At 36.3% G+C, this 12,177-nt stretch overlaps 1 protein-coding gene across 1 annotated transcript in view; it reads right to left on the bottom strand.

The window, feature by feature from the left end:
- The window catches only part of LOC121411197 (heat shock cognate 71 kDa protein-like), a 59,796-nt gene that overhangs the window by 25,090 nt on the left and 22,529 nt on the right, over nucleotides 1–12,177 (bottom strand). Inside the window, exon 6 of the mRNA XM_041603770.1 lies at nucleotides 7,044–7,318. Within this exon, the coding sequence (XP_041459704.1) occupies nucleotides 7,044–7,318 (275 nt within the window). The remainder of the gene's footprint in view (nucleotides 1–7,043; nucleotides 7,319–12,177) is intronic.

Below are 12,177 nucleotides of genomic sequence, written 5' to 3'. Positions count from 1 at the left end.
GGGGGGGGAGTCCTGATTGCGACCATTGTTGCATAAAATTTAGCAAGCTTATAATAGATGCCCCCCCCCCCTACCCCACTCCGGGTTCGGACTTCGGAGGGACCGCATGCGTGTTCCCACAATGTAAAGGGGTACTTTTTCGCGGGACAAGTCTGGCCCGCGAATTATAAAAAGGGGGTTTACTTGACTTTCCACCCGGAGATTTCTTTTAAAAGAGGTTGCCCCTCCTCTCTCTCTCTCTTTGGAATCCTTAAAAACTTAAAAAGGGGGTTTCAAAACATCTTGAATATCATAGAAAAATTGGTTAAATCCCGGGATCAAATTCCTGAAATTCCAGCTAGTTTTGAATGTTTGTCCTCCATTATGACATCAGGGAACCTCTATTGTAATGACAGGTTACCTGAGATGAAGTGGGGGGGGGTTGGTTGTCTGTCCTGAGAAAGGGGGTCGGAATGAGAACTCACCTGAGATAGGGGGTATATTGAGCAGTGTTCCGAATTTAGGGGGGTCTCCAAGGCAGGAAAAAAACCTGCGAAAGGGGGGGGGGGTCAGAAATTTTAGCAGACACGAGATAGGGGAGTGTGCTTTCAAAGGGAGGGAACGAGCATCCACCTTTCGCCCTGTTCTTTATATTTTTCAATCCTTGGCAGGCCGGTCGTGTTTTGAAGTTTTTCTCTTTTTTCCTGTAGTAGAGCGGAACAATAATATTGTGCAAATTATGACTAAAGCATGAAACTTTCACAAGTATTAGTATATGCCGTAAGATTTATTTTAAAGATGGGAGGTAAATTTAGAAATGCCATTTTCGGCCGTTGTCATGGCAATGGATTAATTTCTAAAAAAATAACTTACATTCACATGTAAATGGTCAATAAACATGATATAGATGACCAAAATGATAATTTTCAGGCTTCCAATTGAATACATATGAAATTTAGAAATATTCAAGATCACCAAGATAGATCCAATTGGTCCGTTGCCATGGCAACTGCCTGTTTTCCCCCAGAAAAATAAAGATTTTGATTAAAAAAGTTGTAGAATATGATTTATTTTTAATTTTCCCTAATTCTACAGTGTTAAACAAAGATATTTTTGTTGCTAAATGTATAAATTACATCTCAAGCCATTGCCATGGCAACCAAATAACATATGGTTTGCAAAAATAACATGGTTGACAAGAAAATGGACAGGTGGAAAGTACAATCGGAAATAACTATCTGTATACTTAAGTTTTGACCCCCTCATTTGAACATGAAATACATAAAATGTTCTGCAGGAATTCTTTATAAAGATAAAAAGATTATGTTGCCTTGCTGATGCTTGAATTAAACTATTAAAAAAGTGTTGCAAGGGCCCGTTGCCATGGCAACACCTTACTTCCCTCTAGAAAGGTAAAAAATATTGATAACAATGTAGAATACATGTATGATCATCATTCCATCTGCAATAATTTTAAGATATTAATTGAGATATGTTTGTGACTAAATATATAAATATAACATCATACGCCATTGCCAAGGCAACCAAAAACAACATGAATGACAAGGTTATGGAAAGGTGAAAAATAGAATGAAAATCAACTTAATGTACATGCATAAGGTCTGACATACTCAATTAATTTAAGGGAAATAATGCGCATTAAGTGTTCTGCATGAACTAATTAGAATGATACAGATTGATGTTGTCTTGGTAATACTTGAATTCAACGATAAATATCAATGTTGCAAATGGCCTGATGCCATTGCAACGGATCATTTAGTACCAGTTTTGATGAAAAAAGGGAACGTAGAATCTGATTTTTCTTGCAAAACCCCTAATAGTAGTGTGCTAAATATGCTTACCATAGATATGTTTGATGCAAAATATATAAATAGCATCTAAAGATATTGCCATGGCAGCCAAATAATATCTAATTAAAATAAATAATTATTTGGATGACAATATTATGGACAGGTGGAAGATACAATTACAAATAATTCAGTGTGCGAAAGGACTGGCCAGTCATTTAATTTTGAACAAAAAAAATCACTAAGTATTCTGCATGAGTTAATTTGAATAATAAATTGATGTTGCCTTGGTAATATTTGACTTTGATTATAAATATTAGCATTTCAAATGTCCCTTTGCCATGTATGCAACACTGTTTGTTTTTATAGTTTAATTCCCATCTTTGAAATAAATCTTACGGCATACACTAATACTTGTGAAAGTTTCATGCTTTAGTCAAATTTTGTACAATTGTTGTGATTTTTTTAGCTTATCCGCTCTACTACTGTCCCTTTTCTTCGTAATTCTGCTTTTCCAAATGTTCTTTTGGTTCTTACTTCATTTCCCGTTTCTTTTTGCCTCTTTCTCCCAATTGCCTGCCATCCTTCCCCGTGCCATCGAGTCATATCTTTTGATTTTATATCCCTCTCTTGCTAATCATGCTAATGTATTTTTTTATTAGGTGGTCTGTCTTTGACAGATCACCTCTTAATTTCGTCAGAATTTTTTTATTATTATTTATTTATTTTTACGGATTTTCTTGTCGCCAAGTTATCTCAAAATGTACTTGGTCAATTTCATTGAATTTCATGTCATCTATAGGATCTGTCATGGACACGTCAAAATAAGCTTTTCAAGGTCATCAGGTCATGATGACGTCATCTAGGCGCCATTTTGTAAAATCACATTATTAATCATATCTCCATTATCAATTATCAAAAATCAATCAAATTAACATCACATCAACTTCAGGTCAAGGGTCATCAGATCATGTCATCAAAGGTCACCTGGAGGTCACGACGCGCGCGTACGCGCGCGTCAAAATTTCAAAATGCTCAAAATTATTTTTTGACCGAACGAGAGTACGTTTCAGGTCATTTTAAGCATTTCAAAAATTTGCGCGCGCGCACGTATGTGCGCGCGTTTTCCTCGCGTAACACCTTAACACAGTGCAAAAACACCGTTTTTTTTACATCATTGCATTGATAATAAAATTCTGAACAATTCGATACCTTGATCAATCTTCTACGACCATTAATAACGAAATTAACACCCGTTAAAGTTTGCAGCACGTGTGCGCGCGAGCTCTCACTATAGGCCATATATGGGCAAAAACATGCCAATTGAAAATTTACTGTAGCTCTTTAAATAGTCCGTTGACCCCCAATTTTTTTTTTCATATATCGATAGAGTATGAGTTGTAAATTTGATTTCATGTCACCATTGTCCCTAAATTATATCGTGACGTCATCAAAATGGCGCCTAAACTAAAAATTTTATTTTTTCAAAAATGACGTCATCAAATTTATGCAAATTTGGTTATAACTTCTTCGCCCAGATTTCGATATGATGTAGTTTAGAATATACTCTTTCTCCAATGTTAACATAAATTTTCGTTTTGAGAAACGCATCATTGCGTAAGACAGCGATGAAAAGAGGCATGTCATTTTTCCTCATTTTGCGTGTAATCTCTATGGGACATGACTTTTTCTCAAAACTAGATTCGACATTCCTCTATTTCGTGAGCCATATCTCCATTTTTTCTTGTCGGTTTTCCCTGAGCTTTTAGTATGTTGTAGCTGAGATTCTGTGCTATCGCAAGGTGTGCCCTTCATTTTTTGATCAGATGCAGGGATCATGCCCGTATTTCACTTCCAAAATTGGACTTGTAATTCTCAAAATTGCTTACGTGTATTCTCTATGGGGAATATCGTGGCTTTGACTGCTTTCTAAAGGGCGCGGGTTCGAGTCCTGGGGTGAACAAGATGATTTTTTTTTCATTTTTTTTTCTTTTTGCCACTTCTTACATGATCCTTTATGATATTTAAAAGGTATAAAAGTTAAAATTTAGCAAGATAAAACAAATTATAATTGTTTTTTTCATATCACATGTGTTTTGCGTGTAATCTCTATGGGACATGACTTTTTCTCAAAACTAGATTCGACATTCCTCTATTTCGTGAGCCATATCTCCATTGTTTCTTGTCAGTTTTCCCTGAGCTTTTAGTATGTTGTAGCCGGGATTCTAAGCTTTCGAAAATGTGCTCTTCCTTTTTGATCAGATGCCGGGATCATGCCCGTATTTCACTTGCAAAATTGGACTTGTAATTCTCAAAATTGCTTACGTGTATTCTCTATGGGGAATATCGTGGCTTTGACTGCTTTCTAAAGGGCGCGGGTTCGAGTCCTGGGGTGAACAAGATGATTTTTTTTCCATTTTTTTTTCTTTTTGCCACTTCTTACATGATCCTTTATGATATTTAAAAGGTATAAAAGTTAAAATTTAGCAAGATAAAACAGATTATAATTGCTTTTTTCATATCACATGTGTTTTGCGTGTAATCTCTATGGGACATGACTTTTTCTCAAAACTAGATTCGACATTCCTCTATTTCGTGAGCCATATCTCCATTGTTTCTTGTCAGTTTTCCCTGAGCTTTTAGTATGTTGTAGCCGAGATTCTAAGCTTTCGAAAATCTCTTCTTCATTTTTTGATCAGATGCCGGGATCATGCTCGTATTCCGCTTGCAAAATTGGAATTCTCAAAATTGCTTACGTGTATTCTCTATGGGGAATATCGTGGCTCAATGGATAACGCATTTGAATCGCTTTCACAGGGGCGCAGGTTCGAGTCCTGGGGTAAACAAGATTTTTTTTTTCTTTTTTTTTCTTTTTACCACCTCGTACATGATCCTTCGTGATAATTTAATGGTATAAAATTTAAAATTTCGCAAGATAAAACAGATTATAATAACTTTGTTTCATATCACATGTATTGTCATACATGAAAGAGACCCTTTTAACAGTGCTTTATCATCTCCCGTCTTTCACAAGTATTCCATCCATAATGAATATTCCGTCGTCATCATGAAGATCATATTAATCTGCATGAATATATGTCTATCTGTCTATCTACCTACTCTGTATATGTATCTGTCTATCTATCTCTCTGTCTAATATAACATATTTATCTGTTTAGATATGTATATCTATCTATCGTTCTATATATCCATCAATCTATCTGCCTGTCTCTATCTATCTTTCCATTTGTATGTCTGTCTGGCTATCTATCTATATCAATCTATTTGTCTCTATCTATCTATTTATCTATCTATATGTCTGTCTGTCTATCTATGTTTTATTAATATAACCACCTATCATTTATCTCTCAATCGATCACTTGATCCATCCATCGCTCCATCCATCACTCCAGTCTCCATCCATCTATATATATAATCATCTATCTTGTATGTATCTGTTTGAAGATGCATGTCTGACGATTGTCATCACCACATCAATAACCACATTTAGCAATGGTCAAAACTTATTCTTAGGATGTCTACGATCAAGATTATCAATGATATCTATATGATTTATTTCATACATCAGCCGACACTGAATGACAAATCATGACAGACCACCTAATTCGTCCTCATGACGAATTAAATTCTAGTATTCCAATTATTTTTCATTGGTCACCTCAAGGTACATTCATTCAATACAGTTGAACAATACTAATGATACATTATAATAAAATTACATAACAGTTACGTATCATGTCTCGCCACGTGCGCTCGTGAACACTACTTTTGTTATTTCGAATAGCTGTAATTTTTTTCTATTTTGTACGATCTAGTTAACAAATCAACACAATCAGAGACTGTTGGTTTACATGATTTACATCTACTAAGATAAACTGATTTCTTTGCAATAACTAAAACATGATTAAAAAGAAGACATTTTCTTGATAAAATACCGAGTATTACACTTTTTCCGTTAATAATGAAAAATGAAATATAGTGAGTTCTTTTCCTAGCTGATTCAAAAATAACTGTGTAAATTGACAATTCCAAAATTAATGTTCGTTCGTTTGAATTTTTGCATTACAGAAATAAAATAAAGGTGAAGTGATGACTTTCATTTTATACAACTTATCGTTCAAGTTTAAAATATCGTTCGATACTTTTAACTGAAATTCTCTGTAATTTACATGAATAGTGTTGATAGACTAGATGAACGCGAGCCAATACCAATTCTTTATCTGAAACATATTTTGAAGTCTAAACGTACTTACTAGACACTCATATCTTTCTGCTACTAATAGATCATAAAATGTTTTTTTCATTTTGTTTAGCTGTACCAATTCAACAGAAAGAATAATATTTGATATAGCTGCATTCTTAAATGAGTCCATGTATGATATTTTAGAACACTCCTTGTAATCTAAAGTAGTCGTTGGCATCTAAATCAAATGACCTTTGCATTTCATCCAATTGTCTTAAAATACGTGCTAATGTATTCGTATTTCAGGATAGTTTGTACTTCCTCACATGTTCTTCTTTCCTTCCTTTTCCCGCTTTCCTTCCATTTTCCCTATATTATTTCTTTCCCTTTCTTTTCCCTTTCCTTTTTCCTTTCCTTTTTTTTTCCTTTTCCTTCCTCTTTTTCTCTCTCTCTCCCTTTTCTCCTTTTCTCGTTTCCCGTTTCGTGTTATGTCATTGCAATAGGTACCTTTGAGCCCATATAACCAGATAATTTTGTAAATGGCATTCATTTCACACATTTTTTTTATTATCAACTATTTGGAGCCAATAGTTCCCATTTGTTTTGTTTTTTGCCATTTTTAACTTGATTTTAAACTTGATAAACTTTTAAAAACCGATTGCAGGAATTGGTTTCAATCATTTATTAAAGTCCACCGTTTGCCTAAAATTTCTCACGCTATCACAACATTATCGTCGTGTCGGTGCGAGAACGCCCTTATGGGAATTTTCACGGTAACTGACGTTAAATGGCAGGATTTTACACACTTTTCATTGTGCCGTGTATCGTCAGTTACTGTGGAAATGCCTTTAAGCAAACACCCGTGTGCAAAAGTGTGTGCTGATTAGGGCATTTTTCGCACATACGCAAAAATGGTATTAGGGGTGTTCTTGCACAGACACGACGATCTAATGTGATTTTTTATCAAATTCAGCATCTAGTTGCCTGTTTGATATTATTTGATCACAACTAACCATAATACCTAAATACATTATCTACTGATAAAGACCTACCTGCACCAAAGGCGACAGCCTCATCTGGGTTCATGCTCGTGTTCAATTTCTTGTTAAAGAAATCAGACACCAGTTCTTGGAATTTGGGGATCCTGGTGGAGGCACCAACCAAGAAAACATTATGGATTTCATTTTTCCCCAAACCAGCGTCATGGAGAGCCTTTTCCACAGGGTCTAAGGCTGACCTCATATCCACTTTATTCAAATCCTCAAATCTGGAACGTGTAATGGATGTCCGGATGTCAATGCCCTCCATGAGTGAATCAAGCTCAATGCTTCAAAGAAAGGGAACAAAAATAAACTTTTTAATCTTAATCAGCGTTTCAAGACACACCCACAGAGAAAATCAATTTATTATTTTTTTTTAATTTGATGAAAAATGGGGGGGGATGCGTTGAGGAATAAAAAATTTGAAATTTTCTAGAAACATAATTTATGCAACGAGTTTATTTATGAGAATATAATACATTATAATTATGTTGGTATCTAATACCCCTTTTCCACTAGGGCCAGGACAGCGTCAGGACAAGGCGCGGAATGTAATAATTGCAATCCGCGACCCTTCCGCAACCTGTCCGGACATTCCTGGGAGTGTCCGCACGCTGTCCTAAACCCTTCCTGGTGTTCGGAAAATCAAAATTTGTCCGCATCCAAATTTTGGTCTTGACCAAAATTTGGACGCGGATATTGAATTCCTGACACCTTCGGGACCTGTCCTGACGATGTCCTGATGATGTCCCGCCCTTCCTAAACCCTTCCGCTTCTTCCGGAAACCATCCGCAATCAGGTCAGCTTCAGGAAGCAAAGGAGAAGCCATGCGGAATGTTTCAGGAACGTGCGGATTGGAATAAGAAGGCAAGCGGACAGTTTCAGGAACGTGCGGACAGGAATAAGAAGGTAGGCGGACTGTTTCAGGAACGTGCGGACAGGAATAGGAAGGCAAGCGGGACATATCAGGAATGTGTGGATCCAATACAAATATGTATGGAACGGGTACCCAAGTAGCAAAGACAAAATACAAAACAAGAACATTACAAAAAAAGTAACGACGAAAGGGGTCAAAGGGCCTAATTAGTATATCACTAATCAAACCTGAAAACTTAATATTTCAAGCATCACGCGAGTGCGAAGCGCGAGCTAATTTTTTTTTTGTGGGGGGGGTGGGCTACAAACTTGAAGGAGGAATATTTCAAGCATTTTCTACGGATCCAGAAAGTAGACATTTCAAATCATCCGAACAGATTTCTTCTATACTGAAACAAAAAACGTTTCAAGCAACGTTTAATTGTGAACTAGATTATTTTAATGACTTGAGCACTTGACACTTTACGAATGGCAAAAATATCTTTTAAAAATTAATAGTGCAGGTATACATTTTTAACTGAAATTCAAGTTTATATTCCTACTGCATTTTAAGCACTTTATTTGATCGTGAATGAGATGTCAATAATAATAAAGCAATAATGATAGCTAGTATATATATCGCTTTTCTCTGAACGGCTCAAAGCGTTTTACAACATATTATTACCCAAGTCATTGGATTTTTCATTTCAATCCCGCATGAAAAGTGCAAAATTTCCACTCCTTAATAAGCATTCCTTGTATTCATCGCAGCATAAAAATGGCGCAGACAGATTCAAAGATACAATAACTTTCGCATCCTGCCGGGTACCCATTTAGCACCTGGGTCGAGAGTGGCAAAATGTGGATTACGCCTTGCCAAAGGACGCTATATGGATTCGAACACATGATCCTCTGTTTATAAGGCCAAAGTCCGAACCACTACATCACGGCTCTTTCACAAAAACGAATAGGCCATCGTGAAAAAAAAAACTCTTGCACAGGACAGGTTTCTGATAAACATAAAACATGAGCGCGAAGCGCGAGCTTATTTCTTTCTATTTTGTCCGGAAAAGTTAATATTTTTAGCAATGTTTGTGATCCTAAAGAAGATGCGTATGGAACTAATAATTACTTCAAGCGCGAAGCGCGAGCAAAAATATTTTTGTATACGCTCTGGCCTAATCGAAAAAAATGCAGTTACCAATGAAGAAGAAATATATTTCAACAATGAAATACTGCAAGCGCAAACTGAATATTTTTTGACATTCCGACCTAAATACTGGACATTCGAAGCACTTCTTTAATAATGAACAGAAAAGGTATATGACTCTACCTGATGCAAGCGCGAAGCGTGAGCGGAAACAAAATTGAGACTTATACCTAAAAACGGGACATCTCATGTTTTGTAAATCAGGAAAAGGATAGATAATTAGATATCTTCCTATATATCAATAATGCGAGCGCAATAATCTCAATAAACATGTGTGTGCTTGAATAGATTTATACCTAGAATCTGGACATTTGAATTCATATTCAATGTACGAAATACCTTATGAATAGAATTTTTATGATACAAAAAAGAGCAATTAGAGTAATTACAGAAAGTCATCTTGATATTCCGATCTGAAAAAAAAGCTTAAGCGATATTTCGAGCACTGTGTAGGAAAAATTTGAAGTGGATAGGGATCGCGCTACATAAATGATGCAGTGCGAAGCCTAAGGTGATATTTTTTTTATTAAATTATTATTATTATTATTATTATTTTCTTCGCTCTTCCCTTCTTTTTCTTTTTCATTTCTTTTTTTTTCTTTTTTTTTGTTCCCTCCAAAAAAGCGTGTGTGTGGGGGGAGGGGGGTAGGGGAATTTGACATTGTGTCCCCCCCCCCCCTCTTCCAAAAAGTGTGAGGGGACGCGTCACATGTCCCCGTGGGATTTCAAACCATGGATGCAATTTGAATTAAAAGAAAATCATACGTAGTCTTTGTATTTTTTTTTCTGAGCATTCGCAGGTTGCTCGAAAGTTATTCTGATTGTCCTAGTCCTTGAATTTACCACTCGTGACGTTGTCCTAAATGTGTCCGGTTCTGTCCTGATACGATCCGCATGCTGTCCGCGCCAAACGCCGAAAAATCTTTTCAGATAATCCTGTTCTAGGACAGTCCCAGGAATGTCCTAGGACAATACACAGACAGTCCTGTTCGTGTCCTAAGACAAAATCATTGCATAATCTTTTACGGAATTTGGTTGCGGACAGCAAACGGAAATGACAAAAGTTGCTTCCGCAACCCTTCCTGGTCTTATCCGCGCCCTAGTGGAAAACTGCCTTAATGGAGACCAGGGTCCAGTCTAACAAAACTCAAATCTTGTTTAATAGCGGTGCAGGCGGAGCCCCCCCCCCCCCCCCCGGGGAGGGGGGGGCACTAACATTGACGAGCGGAAACCATGAGCGACCAAAAACACGTAAAAATTATGTCTTTTCAATGTAATAAGGGTGTAAAAAACACTAAAATAATTAAAAATTATCTTTACTCTGATTTTTACTAGGAAAGCTACGTGTTTAGAGTCAAATTTGCGAGGGTGTAAAAAATTAAGACTAAAATGTTATATAAAGGTTTATAAGAGTCCGATTTGCGCGAGGTGTGGGAGCTAGGTTGGGCCTATATACCCAATGGTGTAGCTAAAGGCGGTTTTCCACTAGGGCGCGGACAAGACCAGGAAGGGTTCCAGAAGCAACTTTTGTCATTTCGGCATGCTGTCCGCAACCAAATTCCATAAAAGATTGTGCAAATGATCTTGTCCTAGGACACAACCAGGACTGTCTGCGTATTGTCGTAGGACATTCCTGGGACTGTCCTAGGACAAGATTGTCTAAATATATTTGTCGGCGTTCGGTGCGGACAGCATGCAGATCGTATTAGAACAGAACCGGAGGCATTTGGGACGTCACGAGTGGTAAATTCAAGGACTAGGACAATCGGCAACTTGAGAATACTCCATGAAAATTATCGTTATTTTTTTAATGAATTTAGGGTTGTTATTTGGGTTTTCTTCGACTACAAAGACTATATACGATTTTCTTTTATTTCAAATCAAATTACATACATTGATGGACATCCCAGGGAGACAGGGGCGACGCGTCCCCTTACTTTTTGGAAGGGGGGCATTTGATATCAAATGCCCCCCTTCCCAATATTTGGAACAAGCAAAAAAGAAAAAAAAAATGGAAAGAGATGGAAAAGAACCAGAAAGAACCAGAAGGGAAAAGAGAAGAGAAAATAAAGAGGAAAAACAAGAGGAGAAAGACGAGTGAATTAAATAAAATGGAGGGGGGGGGGAGGGGTCATGTCACTATGTTAAATTTTCGCTCACGCTTTTTGCTCGCATTTCCTAATCTATGAGATACATAACTTGTTCAATAGACTTATATTGAGCTTAAAATATCAATTTTCGAAGTAAATATACAAAACATTTCTCGGACATTAAGTTTTCAATTTGTTTAAATTACAAATAGATTTTATAGTTTTCTGTAAAATAACTATATTTTATGGTCTAAATATGAACATTTTCCGCTCGCGCTGCGCTATCATTATTTGATTTGTCAAATAACTATTCTCTTTGTGTATTCCAAAATTTTTTGAAAAATATCCCTTTTTTAGGATGTTCTGATTGTGAATAGTATCAGCTAAAGCTGCTCGCTTGCATTTTGATTGGGGAGTTATGTATTCCTGTGTCACTGGTAACAAATTATTTTAAATTCCTCTTTCATGACAGTTTATCAATATTTTCGGCTCGCAATTTGCGCTCGCATTATTTTTGTTATAAACATATCAACCCATGCATCCTATTCATGATTACAAAATGTCCAGTTATCTGACCTTAATACAAATTTCGCGCCCTCATCGGGCTTATTAGATTAATAAGTAATATAATAATATTTTCATGATTTCCAAATAATCATTGTCCGTTTTTTTTTTTTCAGAATGGAATATCGACAAGTTTCATCTCTCGCTTAGGAAGATAGTTATCGTAGTTATATGAAGACAAAAAATGTCCTTAAAATGTCCCGGTCGCAACTCAAAATATATGTAATGATAAAAATATAAACTTGAGCTTCGCACTCGCATCATTTATTCAGCGCGATCCATATGCAATTCATAACTGCGCTTAAATTATTTTTTTAGATCGGAAAATCAAATATCTTTAGCTCGCTCATCACGTTCTTATTATTGATATTATAATAAAGAATGTAATTAGAATGTCCAGATTGCAGGTCTGGATCTAAATACACGC

Source organism: Lytechinus variegatus, chromosome 3 (assembly GCF_018143015.1).
Source record: "Lytechinus variegatus isolate NC3 chromosome 3, Lvar_3.0, whole genome shotgun sequence".
NCBI lineage: Eukaryota > Metazoa > Echinodermata > Echinoidea > Temnopleuroida > Toxopneustidae > Lytechinus > Lytechinus variegatus.
The sequence above is the reverse complement of the archived record's forward strand: the minus strand, read 5'-3'. Positions and strand labels throughout refer to the sequence as shown.